This window comes from Ambystoma mexicanum, chromosome 4p (assembly GCF_040938575.1).
Source record: "Ambystoma mexicanum isolate Mex_15411 chromosome 4p, UKY_AmexF1_1, whole genome shotgun sequence".
Taxonomy (NCBI): Eukaryota; Metazoa; Chordata; class Amphibia; order Caudata; family Ambystomatidae; genus Ambystoma; species Ambystoma mexicanum.
The window spans coordinates 144,853,860-144,878,078 of record NC_090927.1 but is presented as its reverse complement, the minus strand read 5'-3'; the positions used below and the strand labels follow the sequence as shown (position 1 = coordinate 144,878,078).

The 24,219-nt window shown below is 50.6% G+C and overlaps 1 protein-coding gene across 1 annotated transcript in view; it reads right to left on the bottom strand.

Moving 5' to 3' along the window:
- LOC138453084 (dihydropyrimidinase-related protein 1-like) overlaps nucleotides 1-24,219 on the bottom strand; it is a 325,099-nt gene that overhangs the window by 174,046 nt on the left and 126,834 nt on the right. The window contains exon 2 of the mRNA XM_069605592.1: nucleotides 9,221-9,309. Coding sequence (XP_069461693.1) covers nucleotides 9,221-9,309 — 89 coding nt within the window. The remainder of the gene's footprint in view (nucleotides 1-9,220; nucleotides 9,310-24,219) is intronic.

Here is a 24,219-nt window from a genome sequence, read left to right as displayed (position 1 = left end):
AGTGAAGTGTTTGACACAGGGTGAGGGAGAAGGGGGGAAGAGAGGGAGAGGATCATACAGATCAAAACACTACAGTACTGGCCTGGCCACATTTCAGGTTGCTCGGCAGTTGGTCACCAGTGCGCCTATGCATGAGTATTTCAAGCACGTCCAGCAAGGGAGGGGAGACAGAGGAAGGACGGGACAGACAGACTTGCAAGGCCTAGAACATTCAAGGTCAAGGTCAAGTAACATGCAAGTGCGCCAAACAGGAAGTGCAAGGGAGGAGAGGGGGACAAGTGCGCCCAGTACAGCAGGAGCCTGGGTTAAGTGCATAATGCCTGGGTAAAAATGCATATGAAATTGCAATAAAGAAGTAAGACCAACATAGCCATAAATAGATACTATTTCTAGTCAAGAAAGCAGGAGATGAACGAGCCGGAAGATAAATATACTTCAGCGATGAGGAAATGAGCTCCTCAGTGTAAATCCAGTAGAGGAGTCACACAAGATGAACTGATTTGCTGACATATTGCCGATGTGCGGCGATCCATCCCTGGAAGAAATGACTACAATAGCTAAGAAAGCAGGACACAGTGCTCTGAGGAGCTCTAAAGTAATGAAGATGAAGAGGAGTGAACATGCACAAATGGGGCTCAAAGCCCAAATCACTGCTGTTAAACCAGGGGAGAAAGTGGGGTAGAAGTGACGAAAAAAGGGAAGTGTAACTGATCTTCAAGACTCACGTGTTTCCGGTGAGGGGAAATAGGTCATTATTACAATTCCAAAACATGTCCTGATATTTATTATAAGTGTGCCAGCTGGGGTACAAAGGGACATTGGTATCACCCTATCACTGCGTAGGCCCAAAATATCACATTTTTAAAGCCACATTCTGCGGCATGTATTTGTGGTGGGATGGGCTAGGGTGATGATAAATGTGGGGGGTATCGGGAGGGATCTCCCCCCACATATATATGCTGTGAAATGGGTTTAAGGAAAAATAAATTTACATTTTGGGCTTTGCAGTAAAAAAAAACCGATTCTTTCACATACATCAGGGACATTTTTGCTGTAGTTTGAAATGAAGAGGTACCGGCGCTGTTCACTGTATTAGCCGTCTAATAAAAGCTCTGTGCCAGATGGAACTCATGGTAAAAAGGGGGTGTGTCTTACTTAAAAGCGGATGGCATCCACAGGGAGCTTACAGGAGATTCTAGGCCACCATACACAAACAACCACTAAGAAAAGGTTGGAGGAGGGAAACTGTACATACTGGATATTAAGAATCCAGGAGTATTCGAAGGATCCAAGGTCATCACGCAAGGATATTGCAATGTGTTGGTAGAGTTCAAGGGGCTTATGGGTGTAGTAACGACATGTATTGTGGTCCTTATTACTACCTATGGTGGACAAATACATTCAAGATTGTGATGATAGACAATTATTCCAAGTGGTCCGGAGGTGACTGTTGTGGCACAGGTGACCACTGGTCATGTGATAGAGTGCTTAAGGAAGGTATTTAAGAGGGAAGTTTCCCTGGAGTGTATTTCCTACATAAAAGAGAATTACGGCTCATTGCAACTTATACGCCACAATTGGGCCACAATTCTCTTATAAAGAAATGGCTACGTGAGATAAGGACAAGGGGTCTGTGGGCAATTCTCCTCAGAATATCATCTGGAGGCCGTATATGTTTTTTTTTAACAAGGTCATTTTCCTCGTTTGCACATTGCTCATGCATTTTTCCCCGTGGTCATTTTTGTCAAATATTTTTTTATATGTGTTGTGTGTTTGGGGTACGGAGTTCGGGGTTAGTTGGGGGTAAGGTGAGGTGGTGGGGTAGGTTTGATGGGGGTTGGGTGGGGGAAACCCTCACTTACAAAAAAGAAATGGACAAAAACGACCACGGGGACAGTGCACGAGTAATGTACAAACGAGGAAAACGACCTTGTTAAAAACACGTAGGGCCCCGGAGACGAGTGGTAGAGTTGCCACACACTCCCTTCTGCCCTCTGGTCTCTGTATGACCCTGGGCTTCAAGGCTTCATGTTGGTTAGGACTCTGCCAGAGCATGGGATGAGCAGGTACTCTCGGGTTCAAGGCTTCATGTTGGTTAGGACTCTGCCAGGGCATGGGATGAGCAGGTACTCTCGGGTTCAAGGCTTCATGTTGGTTAGGACTCTGCCAGGGCATGGGATGAGCAGGTACTCTCGGTGTTGTGTACGTAGTACACAGAATGCGCATGCGCGGCCTACAAGCCGGCGCATGCGCAGTTAGTAATAAAGGTAGCGCCCGGCAGTTGGAGCCGGAGCGCCGGAGCAAGCAGACGTCTCCGTGTCTGTTCCTGCGCGGCGTTGCAGCGCGCAGGGCCCATACGCCGGAGGGGCCCGCATTACACCAGCGGCCCCCCCCGATCACCACACTGGCGACGAGGAGGAGCCACGGCCCACTCCCGTGCCCGGCTGCAACGCTGTGATTAAGTCCGCCGCGTCACGGACTGACGACGCACCGGCGGCCATTTTTGTTTTTTCGACCCGCTCCCCGTCACGCGTGGCGACCGTGGTTGCGGCCCAACAGGGTGCTCGTGCGCCACTCGCCGACGGCGTCAGGAAAAAAAAAATAAACACAACAACAATTCAATTTTTGGAACACCCACAGTCTTGCTGGTGCAAGACTGTGGCACCTAAGAAGAAAGAAGGGGATTTCGCTCCCACCACTACCACAAGGCCGCATCTACCGCCTGTGAGTACCAAGCAAAAAATGGGTGACGGCGCAGACGATGAGGGTGCCGCAGCCCCGATTCCCCGCAGAGCCCGCAGCTCCCTAGCCCCCATGCCAGAGTTTGATGCCACTGGACCCCCTTCCAAGCTAGGACCGAAGTGGCTGCTGTGGGTCAAAAGACTGGACATGTTCTTCAGGGCAGCAGGGGTTAACGACGATGATGAAAAGATTGCGACCATGATCTATTCAGCAGGCGCAGAAGTCCACAAGATCTACGACTCCCTGACCATCCCCGTGGTCACTTACGACGCAGTCAAGCAGGCACTCAAAGACCACTTCTTACCCATGGCCAACGTGGATTTTGACAGGTTCGTCATGGGCGCTGAGAAACAATTGGACGATGAGCCCCTAGACAAATTCTGCGCCCCCCTGAGACACCTGGCGACCTCTTGCAGATGGGCCGACGAAGAGGAAATGGTCCGCAACCAACTACTGCAGGGGTGCAGCTCCGGTAAACTTCGGAGGCAAGTGTTGAGGGAGCCTGGCCTAACCCTCCAGCAGATTCTAGACCTGGGCAGAGCACATGAACTAGCAGAGGCCAGAGGCGCGAAAATGGACGCTGCCTCGCGACCAGGACACAACGAAGACGCATTTGCAGTGGGACGGTCAGCTGCGAATAGGTCGAGATGGGCGCCGAGAAAGCCCGACACCGCGCCCACTCCAAGCACCGCCCCATCGTGCTCGAACTGTGGGTATGACCTCCCCCACAGCGGTGACTGCCCAGCCAAGTCAAGAACATGCGCCCGGTGCGGCATACCGGGTCACTTTGCCAGAACGTGCTGTGCGGCTGCCCCTGTTACAACGGCGAGAGGACCAGAGAGAGTGGGGCGAGGCAGTTCTCGCAGAGTGAGAGGCATCTCCTCCATTGATCAAGGCCTGCAAGACCTAGACCTCGCAGAAGAAGAAGAGGAGGAGGAGGAAGAAGTCTTCTTCATCTCCAGCATCGCGAGATGTTCCAGCACGAAACGCCAACCCAAGTGCACCGTCAACATCAAGGGCACTCCCACCCCCATCCTCATCGACACCGGGGCTTCAGTCTGCATGCTAGCCACCAAACACTACGTAGCCCTGCCAGGCCCACCAGAACTGTCGACATCAACGGCGAGGATATATGCATTCGGTGGCGACACCCCCTTACCCATCCAAGGTGCATTTGTTGCCCCAGTATCTCATGGACAGAACTCCATCAAGGCAAGATTCTTCGTCACCGACGTCAGCCCCCATTCGCTGCTGAGCTGTGCTGCGTCAGAGGCGCTTGACATTGTGCATTTCACATTTGGGGTATACCAGGCAGATCTAAAGAGCATGCTACACAAGTTCGCGAGTCTCTTCAAGGGTATCGGCAAACTGAACGCAGACCCCATTCGCTTGCACATCGACAAATCCGTAAGGCCGACAGCCCTCAAACACCGCCGAATTCCATTTCACCTGAGGGCACAAGTAGAAGCAGAATTGCAACAGCTAATGGACCGAGACATCATCGAACGGGTAGAAGGGCCCACCCCGTGGGTTTCACCCATCGTAGTGGCCCCGAAGCCGAAGCAACCAGGGGCTGTGCGCATCTGCGTAGATATGAGGCTACCAAATGCTGCCATCAAAAGAGAGCGCCACCTCACACCCACCCTGGACGATATCGTCAGCGAACTCCAAGGCGCCAAGGTCTTCTCCAAACTAGACCTCAGATCTGGCTATCATCAACTGGAACTGCACCCCGAGTCGAGGTACATTACTACGTTCACGACGCACGAAGGATTGTACCAATACAAGAGACTCAACTTCGGGATCTCATCCGCGGCTGAGGTCTTCCAGAACGCCATAAGAGGAGCGTTGTCCGGCCTGAGGGGTGTCATTAACATGTCCGACAACATTCTGGTCTTCGCCAAGTCAGAGAGCGAACACCTTAAAAGGCAGGCGGCCCCCCCCGATCACCACACTCGGGTTCAAGGCTTCATGTTGGTTAGGACTCTGCCAGGGCATGGGATGAGCAGGTACTCTCGGGTTCAAGGCTTCATGTTGGTTAGGACTCTGCCAGGGCATGCGATGAGCAGGTACTCTCGGGTTCAAGGCTTCATGTTGGTTAGGACTCTGCCAGGGCATGGGATGAGCAGGTACTCTCGGGTTCAAGGCTTCTTGTTGGTTAGGACTCTGCCAGGGCATGGGATGAGCAGGTACTCTCGGGTTCAAGGCTTCATGTTGGTTAGGACTCTCCCAGGGCATGGGATGAGCAGGTACTCTCGGATTCAAGGCTTCATGTTGGTTAGGACTCTCCCAGGGCATGGGATGAGCAGGTACTCTCGGATTCAAGGCTTCATGTTGGTTAGGACTCTCCCAGGGCATGGGATGAGCAGGTACTCTCGGATTCAAGGCTTCATGTTGGTTAGGACTCTGCCAGGGCATGGGATGAGCAGGTACTCTCGGATTCAAGGCTTCATGTTGGTTAGGACTCTGCCAGGGCATGGGATGAGCAGGTACTCTCGGATTCAAGGCTTCATGTTGGTTAGGACTCTGCCAGGGCATGGGATGAGCAGGTACTCTCGGATTCAAGGCTTCATGTTGGTTAGGACTCTGCCAGGGCATGGGATGAGCAGGTACTCTCGGATTCAAGGCTTCATGTTGGTTAGGACTCTGCCAGAGCATGGGATGAGCAGGTACTCTCGGATTCAAGGCTTCATGTTGGTTAGGACTCTGCCAGAGCATGGGATGAGCAGGTACTCTCTTCTCCCCACACTCAGGGTCTTTGACATAAAGGACATCAAGCCCAGGGTTCATGGCACTGGGCACAAGACCCTCTCTAGGTCCACCCACTCAATAGTCTCTCGGGCCCTGGCTGATAGGGACTCTGGATAAGACGCCTGGGGAGTGACCGCTGTATGCTGGCCAAGGCAAGCGCTATCTGGTCCAGGTAGCAAGATTCCTGTGTATCGAGAGACTATTTGAGGGGGATAGCATGCCCTTCTCGGCTCCTTCTCTTTCCTCCTCTTCTCCTCCTTTCACTTTACTTTTATAGTGCACTAGTCGATATGCCTGGCATTGCCCAGGCTTTCATTGACTCATAGCTACAGGTAGCTGTGCAAAATGTGGTGACGATTGGTGAAACAGTGTGGAATTGTAAAGGAACAACTCTTTGTCAAGCCACATACCCACAAACCAGTTTTTACTTTTGCTGAAATCCGTGGAAAGGGGTGGGCTGTCCAAATGTCATGTAGCCAGTAATGTCCAGGGGGTCCTAACAGGTGACTCTGCAGGATCTGGTGCAGATTGGTGAAATGGTGTGGAATTGTATAGGGAACACACGCAAAGCCATAAACCCACACACACATATTCACTTTATAGGTATCAGGTTATAATATCGCCATATATATGGTCGCCGTAAATAATATCGCCTGGAAAATGTCGTGGCGATATTATTTGGGTGACCATATATATGGGAACAGGGGCAAAAAAATAAAAATTAAAAAAATAAAAAAAAGAACAAAAAAAAACGTTTGGGGGTTGCGGGGGTGTCCCCTGCATGTTCCATGCAATAATGTCGCCACGAAAAACGGCCATTTTTCGGCGGTATATTTGCATGGCGAGATTTTTGTGGCGACATTATTACATGGAATCCTTTTATATATATATAGCTAGATGAAGGGATGTGACATTTGGCCGAGCCCAATGCCTTGGGGCTTTGCATTGGTTGTGTTGGATCACCTGAGCAACCCTGTTTACCCCTTTTGGGAGATTCTTCTCTCATTGACAGTCACATCTATATCCGTGGGTCAGAGCATTGCTGTCATCTTTGAGTTCCTTTCCGGTCAGCACAAGCATCTGACAAGCTGCTCCGTCCATCTGAATGAGCTCCTTAGAACCGGGGGCTCTGCGGTCCTCTGAACCCAGCTGTTCATGATTACAGGAACTCTTGCACAATTGCAGCATGAGCTGTCCTCTCAGGCTGTCTGTAAGTATCTACGAATCTAGCACACTTGCCCATTTTGTTCTGGGCATCATGTACAGGGGGGAATAGGGGTGCTTGTAACGGTCATATAAGAATCCATCAGGATGAGGGAATGATCTCCTTATGCAAAACTGACTGAGGCTTGGTAAGCCTTCTACGGGTGGGGACAGTTGGTACTCTATTTCAGATCTGAAGAAGGAACCCAGACCATCTTTGTGTGCGTGGTACCAGGTCTTAATGGCGGAAGCCAACATGTGGGATCCCACTCATTCCACCCTCTCGGAGACTAAACCAACCCAAATCCTAGCCACTTTCCCCCGGTCTTATATAGAGGGATGTGGTGTTCTTGCAACTCGCCACAGCTCTCACATTCTATGTGCAACAGTTTGATATCTCGCAATCTACTACATTCTGGGATGCTGTTCATTTGTGTCTTTGTTTTGAAATTCGATTTTGTCGTGACGACTACACAGAGAAAAATATGTTTTTTGTTTGGTACAGTTATTTCTATGAAAAATGTATTTATTCATATTTGCGACCGGTGTTTACATTTTGAGGCAACGTGTCCAGCGTGGTGTTCTTTTTGGGAGGAGCAGGAAATTAGCACCCAGCTATTGTCTGATTATCCTTTGCCAGGAGATCCTCTCATGAATAATTAGCCATTGGCTTTTTTGGCCTTTCTTTTGTCTTTTGTATTTCTCTTTTTCCAATTACTCTAGGGCAAAGCTGCTCGCTACATAGTATGACAAATCCAGAGCATTCATCCCTTCTCCGCCAAGGAGGAGCCACCCCCTTTGAGACTATGGAGGTAAACCCCCTCTGCAAGACCCTTCCTAGGGGAATGGGCAATTGGGATCTAACTGGGAGTAACTCCTCCTTAGGGGCCATGGACTCCCATTCCAAAAGGGAACTCCCCATGTAGGACATATTATTCGCATATATGGGACTGCCTTTCACCCAAAACACTGTGTCCTCCTGCTGTTGTGCTATAGGCAATGGTGAATTAAACACGTTGTGTGAAGAAAAGGAGAACTATCTCTTTAATAAGGAGTTCCTATGAAAATGAGACGAGGAAGCCAGAACAGAGGAGAGAGAACGGTACGCAGGAGATGCCCGCAGCATTAGAACGCTGTGGAGAGGCGTAGCAAAGAATGGCTGCGGATCCCGTAGTCCTCGGAGAAGCAGAGGACACATATTGGAGATGCCAGGGGTCCGGAGAAGTGGACAACAGAGAAGGTGTTGTCAAGACGGGGAACCAGAAATCCACGATGGTGGCCTGACCACAGAGGTCCGTGGAGTGAAAAACTCCCATCCGCCTCCATTTGTAGAATGGGGCTTACCGCAGAAAGGCAGAGATCGGAACAAGCAAGAAGACGCGAAGGAAGAAGCAAGAGACCAGAGCAGACTACCCGAGCCCGTGCTGAGCCCCGCGAGGTCCCCCACAACAAATACAGGTATGAGGGGTTGACTGGATTAGCGGGAGGCTGCCGGACGAACATGTACTAAAGAGTAAAGAAAATGTGTGCCAAAAGGGTGATAAGGAGTCAGGGAACAAGTATAAGGAAGCATTTAATGAACAGTTCAAGAATCAGCAGGATAAGAATAAAATGTGAATCATTAAAGAAGTGGAGATAAGGATACTTGGAAAGAGAGAGGGAATCCCAGGAGATAATTGTAAGCAAGACAATTGTTGAAGAGTGGGCAAACCACTTAATGGGTTGGGGATGTTTCAGAGCTGATAAACCCAGTGAACCCTCTAAAGTGAAAGGAAGGTATTTTAATGTCGGGGAGAGTGATAATAAAGCCAATAGAGTCTGGAAGACAAGACCCATGAACAGCTGGGTAGAGTTAGAAGGACTCTTAAATCAACCTCAACAATCCTATTAGAAGAAATCACCATACAGAAAGTATTTGAAAGGCCCCTCGTGAAGGGGGGGAAGGCAAAGGGGAGGCCAGGAGAAGAGCAACATTCTTTTGGATCAAGTTTATAGTTATTGTTTATTGGTGGTATGGTCAGGTAGATTTAGGTTTTTGGACCAAAGACATTCTTTTGGTTTTGCTGTTCTGATGATAGACGAGCACCCTTAGATTCAGTCAGTTAGGGAGGGACTTGCCCTTTAGAGCTAGGGCGAGAGAGGCCTTTTCTTTATTATTTTAATAGAAGAAACCTAAAATGTCCACATTGTATCTGACTCCTTCTTCCAACCCGCCGCAGTAGTCATGTGTTTTTCTCTCCCCTTCTTAAACTAGTGTATTGCCTTGATGCAAACTACTCATGTTTATTTACTCATCCCCCTTGCAGATAACTGTATGTTTCACTCTCCCTGTTGGGTACTCACCCAACCAGTCTACAATGCAATGATGCCCATGGGCCTAGGGGGTGCTATATAAATCAATAAAAAGGAATCAAAACATCAAAAGCACTGCAGGAAGGGTGCTCTGTCATAAATGCCTTCATTATTTACACGTGTACGTCATTTCTTTGTCCCAAACATCTGTAAGAAGACATGCAAAACCTACTTGATGATTCCATCTTCCAAGTAGATATCAGCGTAGAAGGACTGGTCGTCATTGATGATTCGTCCTCCTTTAATTAGCAGCCTATCACTCTGTGAAAAAGCGAGAAAGAGAATGGATGATGAGACCAATGGGAGGTGGAAACAGAAATGATTCACAAGCTCTTGTCTTTTATTGAACTGGGTGAGAAACCTGAAGGTATTCTCCTACCTACTCCCCCGGGATCATCCATTCAGGTGGCCTGGAAAGGGCCATCGCTTTTGGAGCCTGGTGGGCAAGCGAGGGAGGATCACCTGAGTGGAGAGTAGCGGGAAATTGGGAGGAGAATGTCTGAAGGCGACACATGGTATTCCCCCTTTCCCCATTGTACATCAGCCCACTCTCCCTCAGCCTTTATCTCATTCCATTTCCCCCTCCCCATTTCAAACATGTACTGGGACAAGGAAGAGGCAACCGAGAGTCATGAAGATTACCCATAGAACGTACAGTGTGATGCAGGGAGAGGCCTACTGCACTCCACCACTCGGCTGTCCTGTTAATAGAGTTAGGCAAGTTCAGGCACCTGCCCTTAACCATACACACCTGACTACACTTGACTCCCAGTTAGGGTATAAAAGGTGTGGTTCTGCTACAAGACAAGAGCGAGCTGGGGTTGCTGGATGGATCGTGGAAGCCAGGGAGCAGGAGGCTGGAGCAGGAGGAGCCCGGAGGATCCGGAGGAGAACAGAACATCAAGATGCTGACCCGGTGTATCAGAGGGGCTGCAGAATGGCGAGGGAGCCGTGTCTCCATGGAGCCATATTGGATAAAGCTGTAACCTGCTGGCCGTATCCAGGCCAGTGCCTGTTTCCCCTAGGGCGTGTGCCAGACCCTGACCTCGACTCACACACCCTGAGAAAACTGCTTGCCACTGCCACTCTACTAAGTGACTTTCATGAGAGAGAGAAAGAAACCCAGTAGCGTGCGGGTGGCTGTGGTGGGAGCAGTAGCGGTGGAAGGAGCACGCATCACAATAATTGAAGGGCAAGAGAAAGCAAGTGAAAGAAAGGGTGCAAGTGGCGCGAAAGCAGGAAAAGCAGAAACAGTAGGCCCGGTAAGTCCTCCTTGCAGGTACCATTCCCCATTCCCATTTAAGCCCCCATAGGGCTCAATGGGATTGGGGAGGGAGGTAGCAACGGGCACATTATAAGTGTCCCGTTATTACCAAGGAGTGTGCAAGTGTGTGTGATGCTGGAAATGCATCTGAGGGACAGGGCCTCTGAATCCTTGTCCTTTTACTGTTTTTACCGTGTATTCTGTTATGTTTTCTGCCCCGGAGTCCATGTGGGACTCCTGGCAGTGCAGCTCTCTCTTTTGGTTTGGTGAACAGACCCATGGGATACCCTTATGGCACCCATGGGTAGGGGTACAACCCTGTGCCCCTAGTGTATGTTTTTGGGCACCTGTGGGTGGCCCCAGAGTAGGGTATGGGCTGGTGGCAGCTCCATGCTGAAATTGACAGGTGCTCCGGGTGTCCTCCATTTTGGGACACCCAGGCCCTGCCATTGGGATCTGTTGATTCCTGATAGGAAACAAGATGGCCCCTGTGGCCTCTTGCTTTCTATTGCCTGTTAACTTGTTTTCCCAAAGTCCTGGGAAGCCCTGTCTCTGTCCCTTCCCCCTGACTGGCTGTTGGGTGCAAGTTCCATATATGGTATTGTTGTGAAGGCCCAGCTAGACTAGTTGGAGCCTTCCCAGTGTCTGTATGTTGTGGGTACCTCCTATGGGTGGGACCTGGGTGAATGGAGTGTGTGACCAATATACACTCCTTGTTGTGGTCGTCTGGTTTCTGGCATGAGAGACAAAGACTGAGACGGCCCTGCCCGAAACTGGCCTGAATGCAGTGTGTAGTGTTGAATGGCTGGGTACTTGTCCCAATCCACATTTCTTGTTGTGAGTGTCTGGAAGGGAGGAGTGTGGCCTGAATGCACTGTGTGCCTGATTGGCTGACTGACTGCATGAATGCCCTGCTGTATGATTGGCTGCTGAGTGTGTGCCAGCAGTGTGGATGAGAGACAGGATAGTATATCTGGGGACCTCTCACCACTGGAAAAGTGTTCAGAAGGAACCATTGGTTGAGAAGCGACCATTGTGTTCAGCAGCGTTCTGGAGCTGAGTCTCCACTCTAAGAGTAACTGGAACTGCTGATCCTCGACGTCCCGCTGGAAGAAGAAGACTTGCTGTGTCATTTGCTTCGACCGATCTGAAGGCTGACGAGATCGTCGAGGGCTGACCCGAGAGAGGACCTGGTAAGGCGCCCTCTTCCCGTGCTCCGAGGGACCATCGAGCACCGCTCCATCTTCGCCAAAACGCCCTGGAAGACAGACCCTCGAAAAGCTGTCGACCCGAGACGGGACCGCTGAGGAGATCGAAGTGAAGCACCCGGACATCGACGCCGTCGAAGTCCATTGCCGTCGACCAGGGTTCGCAGGTTTGTGTAACCGCTGGAGGCCCGTCGAAGTTGTGTTGCCCAGCCGTGGGAACCACTTGACGCTGTGCCGCCGACGACCGGAGCCGTCCGCTCCTTTGCCTAAGAACATTCAATCGAAGGACTCTCTCGATCGCATCGTCGACCGCTTATCCTGCCGGAGAAAGTCGAGGACGACCAACGCGCCGAGGAGAAACCTGCCGGTGGGTTTCCCGCCACCCGAAGACCCCAAAGACTCGAACGACTCGACGCCTTTGCTGGGCCTCCGTCCCTACAATCTTTGCGGTCCAGAACTATTGTCACCGAGGTGCCCCGCACGCCTCTGCCTTGCAGGACGCCGACGCTCCGACGCCGACGAGCACCGCTCGGACGAAGCTGCCGCCTCATCGACATCGTTCTACCTCGTTTGTCGACGGACGTTCGACGCCCCGTGCCTCCCGCTTGAAAGGGAAGGCATTCAAGAAGGGCCGTCAATTCCCCGTCGCCGAACAGCGAGTTCCTTGACGTTTGTCGACGCCTCTTCAAGGAGCTCGACTCCACCAGGTACATAGGGGGGGTAAAAACATTATAGGAGAGAATAAGACTTGCAGAGCAATATATGGACTGGGCGTTCGCTACATCTTTGTTTTACAGGTTGCCCAGGTGGGGGGATCTCCACACAGAACTGTGCCTAGTGGTAGGGGCCACTTTTCTGCCTATTGCTCAATCATCTTATTTTCTCTCCTCCCTCTATTGCTGGTTTCACTCTATTGGTCTGTGTGACATTGTACAGTATTGTTCATGCACTTTAATGAGATCTAATACAAAGGGTGGTACCACTTTAGAATTGTATATATTTGCCATTGTTGATTTTTCCAGAGTACAAAGTGAGTTATTATGATAAGTGTACATAACCTTGAATATTGATTATATAAAGACTGTGTTCTAACCAATACAGAGTGTGGATATTCCTTTGTGGGGGCTTGGGGACTACACTGTACTTAAGAACCAGCCTGCTTCACCTCCTGAGAAGCTAGGCCTTGATTGCTCGACCATTGCTACCGTAATAGAGAATCTTGGCTGGGGTCGCCTGTGCCTCTCCTCCACCATATAGGGAGCGGAAGTACAGACACCCCCCACCGGTCGTTGAGGCCCTTCTCTCACACTGGTGGCAAGCGGTGGGATGCTTATGGTTTTAAGAATCAGTGTATAACCGTGCCACTTACAAAGGATATTTGCCCTTTATTAAATTAAGGTTTAGTTGTGTACAAGATAACTGCATTACAAACAATGGAGTCTATTGCAAATGGCAAATTAACTCAGATGAGCTTGGAGGCTCTCCAGAGTGCTTGTGAAGCCAGGGAGTTAGACTTTTTGGATAAGTCTAGGGCCGAGCTTATAGCTGCCCTGGTGGACTACCAGACTGATAGTGAAACTCTTGATGAGGGGGGGAATGCAACCAATGAGGACTCTGCCCCTGGGGTTTCTGCTGAATCTGTTTCTGGGAATGCCGCCATTCCTGCTGCCTCTGTTCCAAACTCCAGCAATTCCTTGGAGCTTGAGTTATTAAGGATGAAATTGGCCTTTGAATACCGCAAGTTGGAAATAGATGCTGAGCTTAAGAAAGAGGAGTTGGCTCAACAAGTGGAGCTCAAAAATAAGGACCTTGAACTCAAGAGCCAGGACACTGAATGTCAGAGAATCCAGCTAGAGAGAGCTAGAGTGGAGACTTCAGCTAAAACCAGTGAGAGTGTCAGGTCCCCAGCCACCAAGTTTATGAAAGATTTGGTTGGTGTATTTGTGGAGGGTTCCGATATCCTCCAATGGATCGAAGCGTTTGAAATGGCTTGTGCGATTCATGATGTTGATAAAAGAGATTGGGCGAAGTGTAAGTTAAACAGAGTGCCTCAAACCGGGTATGACTGTATTCTGAAGCTGAGTGTGGAAGAAAGGGGTCAGTACGAGTGTATGAAGTCTGCTTTGATTGCCAAGTTCGGCAAGACACCTACCCAATACCTTAGAAGGTTCAGGGATTTTAAGAAAAAGGAGAATATGTCTTGGATTGACTGGGGGAGTGCTGCGCACATGAACATGATGGGGTGGATCGATGGATACAAGGTTAAGACTTTTGTTGAATTGTCCCACCTCTTGTTTTTTGAGCATTTCTCTGAAGCCTGTTCACCAGAGCTGCGTCGGTATGTGGCTGACCAGAACATTTTGGACCCCTTTAAGCTGGCTAGGTTGGCTGACAAGTGGGTCTCCCACCGGGTGTCCCCTAAGGACTCCAGTGGGAAGGACAAGGATAAAGAGAAGGGGGCCTCTCAGAAAGCTGAGGAGTCCCCCAAGCAGTCACAGTCGGGTAAACCAAAACCTTCCTCTCCTAAGGCCCAAAACTCTAGTGGGGATAAGTCATCTGGGGGTGGGAATAAGAGTAGTGGTCCACCTGCTGCAAAGCAGGCTCCCAGTGGTTCCAGTACCGTACCCCGCACTCCTGGCGCTTGTTGGGACTGTGGGGCTCTGGATCACAAAAGGGGTGACCCCAAGTGTAAAGGTAAGGCACTTGGAGTACAAGCTGTCAGCCTGACCTACCCTTACCCCGTGTCTGAGGTGGAGGCCACTGTCCTCCCCTCCTCTGCCGGGATCACATTTGGTGCTCCGGTGGAGATTTCCTTAGTGTCCCTTGGGGCCTGGGACCAGTATGCAGAAGTACTGGCGACTATCCCACAGAACACCCGTAGATTTTTGAGAAGTGTCCTCTTGAATGGCCAGCCTTCTACTGGTTTGAGAGACACTGGGGCAAGCATGACAGTGGTGGACAGGACCCTGCTCAAGCCAGAGGACATGAAGGTGCTCCTCTGCAAACCACCAGGTTAGCTGGTGGGCCTCCCAAATTATCACCTGTAGCCTTAGTCACACTCATGATTGGAGACAAGACAGCAAAGCTTCCTGTCCTGGTTCAGGACAATGTCCCTGCTAACATTTTGTTAGGAAATGATCTAGTAGAGTTGGGGTTGATCTCGGATGGTCTTCCCATGACTGCTGCTGCCGTCACTAGGTCACAGGTGACACCGGGTCTGGCTGTGGGTCAGGTACCCGAGCCAAAGGCGAGGCCTAAGGCAAGAAGAAGGAAGACCAAGAAGGCCACCTCTGTGGAGGGAGCACCTTCTCTTCCCGCTGTTCCGACAGCACCCATTGGGATCCATGCTCCGGACGGGCTTGGTCCAGTGGAAAACCCAAACTCAACTCCTGTGGGAGAAGAGACAGAAGACTCTCCTGTGGGAGAGGTTCTCAACCCGGAGGATCATCCTGACATTCAATGCTTGTTAGCTGAAGGGGGACCCTCCCGGGCAGACTTCTGTAAGGGACAGAGAGAGTGCCACTCTCTCGAGGGACTGAGGAAACAGGCCCTGGCCCAGGCTAAAGGAGAAGTGCCTAGGACATTCCGGATTTATTGGGAGGGTGAGCTCCTTGTTAGTGAGCCCACTAAGCCTGAACCTGGTGCCCGCAAGAGGTTGGTGGTACCCCAGGTTTATAGGCCCTTCCTACTGCAGTTGGCGCATGAGGTGCCCTTGGCTGGTCATCTTGGGACCAAGAAGAGTAAGCAGAGGCTCTCTGCCCATTTCTACTGGCCACGGATGGGAGTAGAGGTGGAGTCCCACTGCAGGACCTGCCCAACTTGTCAGTTGTCTGGCAAGACTGGAGGCAGTGTCATTGCCCCACTGCAGCCGTTGCCTGTGGTTGGCACACCATTTGAGAGGGTGGGCATCGACATCGTCGGTCCCCTTGACCCTCCCACTTCAGGTGGACATCGGTTCATCCTGGTCTTGGTAGATCATGCCACCAGGTACCCTGAGGCGATACCCCTTCGGACTGTTACTGCCAAGGTGGTTGCCAGGGCTCTCCTGGGCATTTTCACCCGTGTTGGATTCCCCAAGGAGGTTGTCTCTGACAGAGGATCCAACTTCATGTCTAGTTACATGAAAACCATGTGGAAAGAGTGCGGGGTAACCTACAAGTTCTCCACCTCTTACCACCCCCAGACCAATGGTCTGGTTGAGAGATTTAATAAAACTCTCAAGGGCATGCTAGGGGCTTTGGAAGAACCCCTAAGGAGGAAGTGGGATCTCCTCCTGCCATGCCTGCTGTTTGCTTACAGGGAGGTACCTCAAGAGGGTGTTGGTTTCAGCCCCTTTGAGTTACTCTTTGGACATCCCGTGAGGGGGCCCCTCGCCTTGATCAGGGAAGGCTTGGAAGCCACCCCTCCGGGTCCCGCCAAGCAAGTGGGGGACTATGTGTTAGGCCTCAGACGGAGGATGACACAGATGATGGGTCAGGCAACAGCAAATCTCAAGGCCAGCCAGGAATTGAATAAGTACTGCCATGACCTTAAAGCCTCACAAGTGGATTGGACTCCGGGACAGGAAATCCTTGTGATGGAGCCTACCAAGCCTAGAGCTTTGGCAGACAAGTGGACTGGACCCTTCAGGATCATCTCCAAGATGGGCGAAGTCAATTATCTGGTTGATATGGGAGCCGCTGGGGTGGCCCCTCAGATATTCCATGTCAACAGGCTCAATCCTTTCCACCGACGAGCAGAGTTCTCATGTCTCTTGCTAGCTTCCGGGCAAGAAGAGGATGAGAGTGAGCCCCTTCCTGATTTGCTGCATAGCAACCCTCAGGATGGCTCAGTGGAGGGAGTACATCTCTCTCCAGATTTGACAACAGAGCAACAGAGGGCCTGTAGGGCTTTGCTCCAACAGTATGCCTCTCTGTTTTCACTGAAGCCAGGCCTTACACCGTGGTGTAAGCATGAAATTGACACTGGTGACAGTGTGCCTGTCAAAAGCAGGTGCTACCGTATGTCAGATACCGTCAAGAACCACATCCAGGCTGAGGTCGCCAAGATGTTGGATCTTGGTGTTATTGAACCCTCAACCAGTCCCTGGTCCAGTCCAGTGGTCCTTGTCCCCAAGGCAAGTTCCCAGGCGGGTACCAAGGATTGGAGGTTCTGTGTGGACTACCGAGGAGTCAATGCCGTCACCAAAACTGACGCGCACCCATTGCCCAGGGCTGATGAGCTCGTGGACACCATAGGTGCTGCCAAGTTTGTGAGCACCTTTGACCTTACCTCAGGCTATTGGCAAATAGCTCTGACGGACCATGCCAAGGAAAAGATGGCCTTCTCAACACCTGAGGGACTCTACCAGTTTAGGGTCATGCCTTTTGGGTTGAAGAATGCCCCTGCCACCTTCCAGAGATTGGTCAACCATGCGCTCAGTGGGCTGGAAGCCTTTTGTGTGGCTTACTTAGACGACATTGCCGTCTACAGTTCCACCTGGGAAGAGCATTTGACGCATCTGGATAAGGTGTTGCAGGCCTTGAAAAGGGCTAACCTCACTATCAAGGCCACCAAGTGCCAGATAGCTCAGGGGAAAGTTACCTATCTTGGTCATGAGGTAGGAGGGGGTCAAATCCAACCTCTCTCCAGTAAAGTACAGGATGTACAGAACTGGGAGACTCCCACTACTCAAACCCAGGTGAGGGCCTTTTTGGGCCTGACTGGGTACTATCGCAATTTCATGGCAGACTATGGGACCATAGCTGCACCTCTGACAGCTCTAACGTCACCCAAGCAGCCTAGGAAGGTTAATTGGACCGAAGACTGTCAGAGGGCCTTTGATGGCTTGAAAGAAAGTCTGTGCAGGGCCCCTGTGTTGAGTGCGCCTGACTACAGCCGACCCTTTATCGTCCAGACGGATGCCTGCGACACCGGAATTGGAGCTGTCTTGTCCCAGTTGGATGACAAAGGGAGAGAACACCCTATCATATTCATCAGTAGACAACTCAAGGGTAGAGAATTTAGGAGTGTTTTAGCATAGTTTGGAGCCTTAGGCGTTTTAGGCCCTACCTTACGGGGTCTACCTTCAAGGTCCAAACAGATCATAAGCCCCTGAAGTGGCTTATGCAGATGAAGGGTGAGAACCCAAAATTGCTCAGGTGGTCCATTAGCCTGCAAGGGCTAGACTTCACCATAGAGCACAGACCAGGGAAGAGTCACGATAATGCAGATGGCCTTTCCAGAAGGTATGTTGACCGTCTGGATGAGGGTGTCTATCCCGTGGGAGATTAGACACCCTCCACCTCAGTCTGGGGGGGGCGACTGTGATGCTGGAAATGCATCTGAGGGACAGGGCCTCTGAATCCTTGTCCTTTTACTGTTTTTACCGTATGTTCTGTTATGTTTTCTGCCCCGGAGTCCATGTGGGACTCCTGGCAGTGCAGCTCTCTCTTTTGGTTTGGTGAACAGACCCATGGGATACCCTTATGGCACCCATGGGTAGGGGTACAACCCTGTGCCCCTAGTGTATGTTTTTGGGCACCTGTGGGTGGCCCCAGAGCAGGGTATGGGCTGGTGGCAGCTCCGTGCTGAAATTGACAGGTGCTCCGGGTGTCCTCCATTTTGGGACACCCAGGCCCTGCCATTGGGATCTGTTGATTCCTGATAGGAAACAAGATGGACCCTGTGGCCTCTTGCTTTCTATTTCCTGTTAACTTGTTTTCCCAAAGTCCTGGGAAGCCCTGTCTCTGTCCCTTCCCCTGACTGGCTGTTGGGTGGTAGTTCCATATATGATATTGTTGTGAAGGCCCAGCTAGACTAGTTGGAGCCTTCCCAGTGTCTGTATGTTGTGGGTACCTCCTATGGGGGGGACCTGGGTGAATGGAGTGTGTGACCAATATACACTCCTTGTTGTGGTTGTCTGGTTTCTGGCATGAGAGACAAAGACTGAGACGGCCCTGCCCGAAACTGGCCTGAATGCAGTGTGTAGTGTTGAATGGCTGGGTACTTGTCCCAATCCACATTTCTTGTTGTGAGTGTCTGGAAGGGAGGAGTGTGGCCTGAATGCACTGTGTGCCTGATTGGCTGACTGACTGCATGAATGCCCTGCTGTATGATTGGCTGCTGAGTGTGTGCCAGCAGTGTGGATGAGAGACAGGATAGTATATCTGGGGACCTCTCACCACTGGAAAAGTGTTCAGAAGGAACCATTGGTTGAGAAGCGACCATTGTGTTCAGCAGCGTTCTGGAGCTGAGTCTCCACTCTAAGAGTAACTGGAACTGCTGATCCTCGAAGTCCCGCTGGAAGAAGACGACTTGCTGTGGCATTTGCTTCGACCGATCTGAAGGCTGACGAGATCGTCGAGGGCTGACCCGAGAGAGGACCTGGTAAGGCGCCCTCTTCCCGTGCTCCGAGGGACCATCGAGCACCGCTCCATCTTCGCCAAAACGCCCTCGAAGACAGACCCTCGAAAGGCTGTCGACCCGAGACGGGACCGCTGAGGAGATCGAAGTGAAGCACCCGGACATCGACGCCGTCGAAGTCCATTGCCGTCGACCAGGGTTCGCAGGTTTGTGTAACCGCTGGAGGCCCGTCGAAGTTGTGTTGCCCAGCCGTGGGAACCACTTGACGCTGTGCCGCCGACGACCGGAGCCGTCCGCTCCTTTGCCTAAGAACATTCAATCGAAGGACTCTCTCGATCGCATCGTCGACCGCTTATCCTGCCAGAGAAAGTCGAGGACGACCAACGCGCCGAGGAGAAACCTGCCAGTGGGTTCCCGCCACCCGAAGACCCCAAAGACTCGAACAACTCGACGCCCTTGCTGGGCCTCCGTCTCTACAATCTTTGCGGTCCAGAACTATTGTCACCGAGGTGCCCCGCACGCCTCTGCCTTGCAGGACGCCGACGCTCCGACGCCGACGAGCACCGCTCGGACGAAGCTGCCGCCTCATCGACATCGTTCTACCTCGTTTGTCGACGGACGTTCGACGCCCCGTGCCTCCCGCTTGAAAGGCGTCGATTCCCCGTTGCCGAACAGCGAGTTCCTCGACGTTTGTCGACGCCTCTTCAAGGAGCTCGACTCCACCAGGTACATTGGGGGGGTAAAAACATTATAGGAGAGAATAAGACTTGCAGAGCAATATATGGACTGGGCGTTCGCTACATCTTTGTTTTACAGGTTGCCCAGGTGGGGGGATCTCCACACAGAACTGTGCCTAGTGGTAGGGGCCACTTTTCTGCCTATTGCTCAATCATCTTATTTTCTCTCCTCCCTCTATTGCTGGTTTCACTCTATTGGTCTGTGTGACATTGTACAGTATTGTTCATGCACTTTAATGAGATCTAATACAAAGGGTGGTACCACTTTAGAATTGTATATATTTGCCATTGTTGATTTTTCCAGAGTACAAAGTGAGTTATTATGATAAGTGTACATAACCTTGAATATTGATTATATAAAGACTGTGTTCTAACCAATACAGAATGTGGATATTCCTTTGTGGGGGATTGGGGACTACACTGTACTTAAGAACCAGCCTGCATCACCTCCTGAGAAGCTAGGCCTTGATTGCTCGACCATTGCTACCGTAATAGAGAATCTTGGCTGGGGTCACCTGTGCCTCTCCTCCACCATATAGGGAGCGGAAGTACAGACACCCCCCACCGGTCGTTGAGGCCCTTCTCTCACAGTGTGCACAGCAAAGGAAAAGAAGGGGACAGAGCAAAGTAATAGAAGTGTGCAAGAGGCATGGGCAGATGAAAAGTGGAAGAAAGCTAAGTCAGAGAGAAAGAGGCACAGGAAGAAAAAGGGTTCCCGAAGAAAAATACAGAGTGTTGCAGAGGGGCCTGTAGTCAGAGAGTTCGTGCTTGGGAGGAGCAGAAGCCCTGCGTTCTCGAAAGTCTCTTACACTGCCCTGTGAAAGAACTGTGCTTGAGAGAGGTACATCCTGACAAGGTGAACTTTTAAGTGACTTTTGGTTTGAGACAAGAGTGGCCTAGGCTTGGGGAAGGGAACCCTGAGAGGCCCACAGAGAATTGCAAAAGACATTGTTATAAGAAGAAAGGCCAAGGCTTGGGGAAGGGAACCCTGAGAGGCCAACAAAGGAACTGTGTCTTTTTCTTTTCAAACCAGAAGGGTCGGAGATTGGGAAAGAGACCCAGAGACATTGTGAACTATATTGACTTGCTGCAAGAGCCCTACCTGGAATATTCCGAGGGCACCCCTTTTGAGTTGAACTATTTTTCTTAAACTGGCAGAACTAAACCTGACGGTAAGGCTACCTGAAAACAGCCTTGGTTAGCATTTCTTTTTAATCCACCATTTTTTTTCTTCTTTAAGAAGATCCATCATCACATTTGTTTTAAGAGTGCGGGCAAGCATAGGTTTTGACAGACAGACAGACTTTGGTTTTTGACTTACAGACATCGACGGCCCTTAGAAGCATCAGTTGAGGGAGCAATCCCATTAGAGCATGGCCAGTTTGGCATTACACCAACCCTACAAAGCGTTATAATAAAGGTTTTCAAACTGTAACTTTTGAGTCTGTGTCTCTCTTGATACCATGCCTGCCTAACAACTGTTAAACCTCAATATTTCAAAATGGACACCCCCTCTCACTGTTTGCAATCTAGAGATTTTTAGAACTTGAAACATGTAATTCTGGATTCAAGATAAAGCGCCTGAAGATAAAAGGCAGATTAATGCATACAATACATATCGGCTCAGTATTTAAAAAAAGAAATCTGTAACTCTTTGTCCACCTTATTAAGAAACATTACAGAACTACCCGGCTTCAAAAAATCAATGAAACATTCACGTTGATGAAAATAAATAAAGATATTACACTTTAAGAAAGCCATCAAACTCTTTCTTCTGCACTAAAGGTTGTCCCTAATCACTTCCACTTAGAACATTCATTTTCCCTTATCTGCATTGTCATTGTTTTGAACACTCCTCCTTCACATTAATGGAACAGGTAAACCTGTTTCCTAATGAATGTTTACATAGAATAATAGATAGTCATCTCGATGCTCACCTATGTTAGCGTGCATTCGATTTAATAATCCTATTAATTCGTTTTCAAAAACTCATACTATTCACAAGAACATGTATGTTTCGATCCTGATGGTATGACTATCTGAACAGCTGAATAGATAACGCCCGCTAGTTATCAAACATGCTATTCATCTTGCCCATTCTTTATGATACTGTTTATTTAATAAAGATGTATTTCCTCTGCACTCTTGGTTTAATATGGTGCAACTTTGCTATGCTCTACTTCGGTGTAACATTGGATCTAAAAGTCACCTTTGAAGTACTGCTATTCTATTCCAATAGTAAGTAAAACTAGTTTGTTTCAAACAAAAGTTTTAAAAAGTATAAACATGTAAATATTCAGTTGCATAATAAATATTCTCTCATTTAAAATTACCCGAAATAGCACATGTAATTAACAATTCATCCTTGAAATAAAATGTATTTGATCGAATTTTCATAGCAGCCAATACAAATCGTACAAAACACCAAAAAACCCTAAAATCATGACTTTGCACAATATATAGATAAGGCAGGCCTACATTGTGTAAACTATTATATACATACATGAAGTTTAGGCGACATTTATCAATTCCTTAGTTTTTCATATCATTTAGAAAAGAACAGGGCGTGCATATTAGTGTCTAGGAATTGGTTGTCAAGTGCATATCTCTGATCAGCACTCGGATTCCCGGCTGGTACATTGGCTACTAATAGAATCTGATTAGATCGCAAAGGGGCGATAGGTTCCATTGTACTGGAATTAAATACACATAAACGTATCATTAAACATGGCTTGCAAGCAGGTTAAGGAAGCTTTTACCATTGTGCTCCTTCCTAGGGGTCTGTTGTGCAATAAGGGCATTACATGATTCAATCAAAATCCTCGTGTTCTGTCTAGAAGGTTTGCATTAAACATTGGCATCGTGGGGGCGTGGCCTGGAGCGCGGACTATGCAGTCGCCTCCTTGATGGCCTCCGTGGGAAGCCCGCTGCATCCCAGCTTATGAAGGTTCCCAGGCAGCGTTTTGGATCCCAACTCGATGAGGGGACGTGGGAGGGTCCGGAGCCCCGCCGCTGAGCTGCCGGAGCCCAGATTTACCGAGACAACGAAGATCGGACCGCCTGCATTTCGCGGCCCCTCCGCCGCGTAATCCAAGATGGCGGACGGGACCCAGCGACGACGGCCGAGACGCGGCCTCATCATCGGAGCTCTTCAGATGGACCCCTGAGCGCACCGGCGACCCGGCTGACTTCCCAGGCGGCGGGAGACGAGGTAGGAGCCTCGGGCCCCGGGCCCCCCCCCCCCCCTTTTGCATCCGCCTCTGTCCCGGGAGAGGAAGACCTGCAGCCACCTCAAACACACCGGGGGCGCACCTCACCGCGCAGCGGCGGTCCCCCGGCTCTCGCCCTCCGCTACGCCCCGCCGTCACTCTGGAGGAGGGGGCTGGGACCGAAGAGTTCGGAGGCGAGCAACCCTGCACTGCCAGCACGACCACCAGGAATCCGGCGGGCGCCCGTGGCGATCTGGACCCGCGCCCTCCTTCATGAGAGCTAGGCCCGAACTAGCGGGCCCCGGCACCTGATCTGCTCCCGCTCGTCCCTTTGTTTGCTTCCTGGGGCGCCCCGGCCCACACCCACCATTCCAGTGAGACCGGGACGACATCTTAATGCACCAGAAGCCCCTACGTGCAACCAGGACATCGGAACACCCATTCTAGCCCCTAGAGGGACTCAGGCTACCCTTAAGCCATCGCCACTACTGCGGACAGACTACCTGTGGTCCCTGACCCACGCTTGCTGGACCACGCCATGTCTAGGCAACCGAAATCCGCCAAGTCCTCGGACATAGCGACAATGCTAATGTCATCCGACAGAGCAAAGAAACTGGACACCCCTCCCCCCGCCTCACAAGAATCTCAGGACAACAGGGGACCGTTAGCAACTAAAGAGGACATTCGAGATTTCATGGCTGACATTAAAACCGAATTCCGATCATGTATGTCGGAACTTACGGCCAAGTTGGAGACCACCGACAAAAGGGTCTCGGAGATAGAACAAAGAGTGGGGGAGATTGAGGACCGAGCCCAAGACCACGCCTCTTCCCTGTCGGAGATTCAGCGCTCCGTCGGGCTTTTGCAAGACAAATGCGAAATCCTGGAGTATAAGCAGGAAAACTTGGAGAACAGAGCCCGGCGCAATAACCTTCGCATTCGAGGGGTCCCTATGTCGGTTCCAGACCAAGAGCTTGCCGGATACGTGGGCCTCTTCTTTCAGTCTCTCCTCCCAGATATGGCGGGGTCACTGTTGCTACTGGATCGCACTCACAGACTAAACCCTCGCCGTGGAGTTGAGTCAGACGGACCTCCTGATGTGATCACCAGGGTGCACTTCTATACAACTAAGGAAGCCATATCAGCAATAAGTCGCTCTGAGAATGAAATCACCTTCCAAGGGACTCCCCTTCAAATTTACCAAGACCTATCTCCGCTGACCCTTCAAAAAAGGCGAGCCCTTCGCCCACTAACCACCTTCCTTCAAGCCCAAAAGGTTCGCTATAAATGGCTCTTTCCTACAGCCTTGCAATTCTCCTACAAGGGCACCATACGCAGGATCAGTCACCTAGATGACGCTGGAAGTATATTGCAGCCGGCCCCCACTGACTCCTCGCCCGCACAGGCCA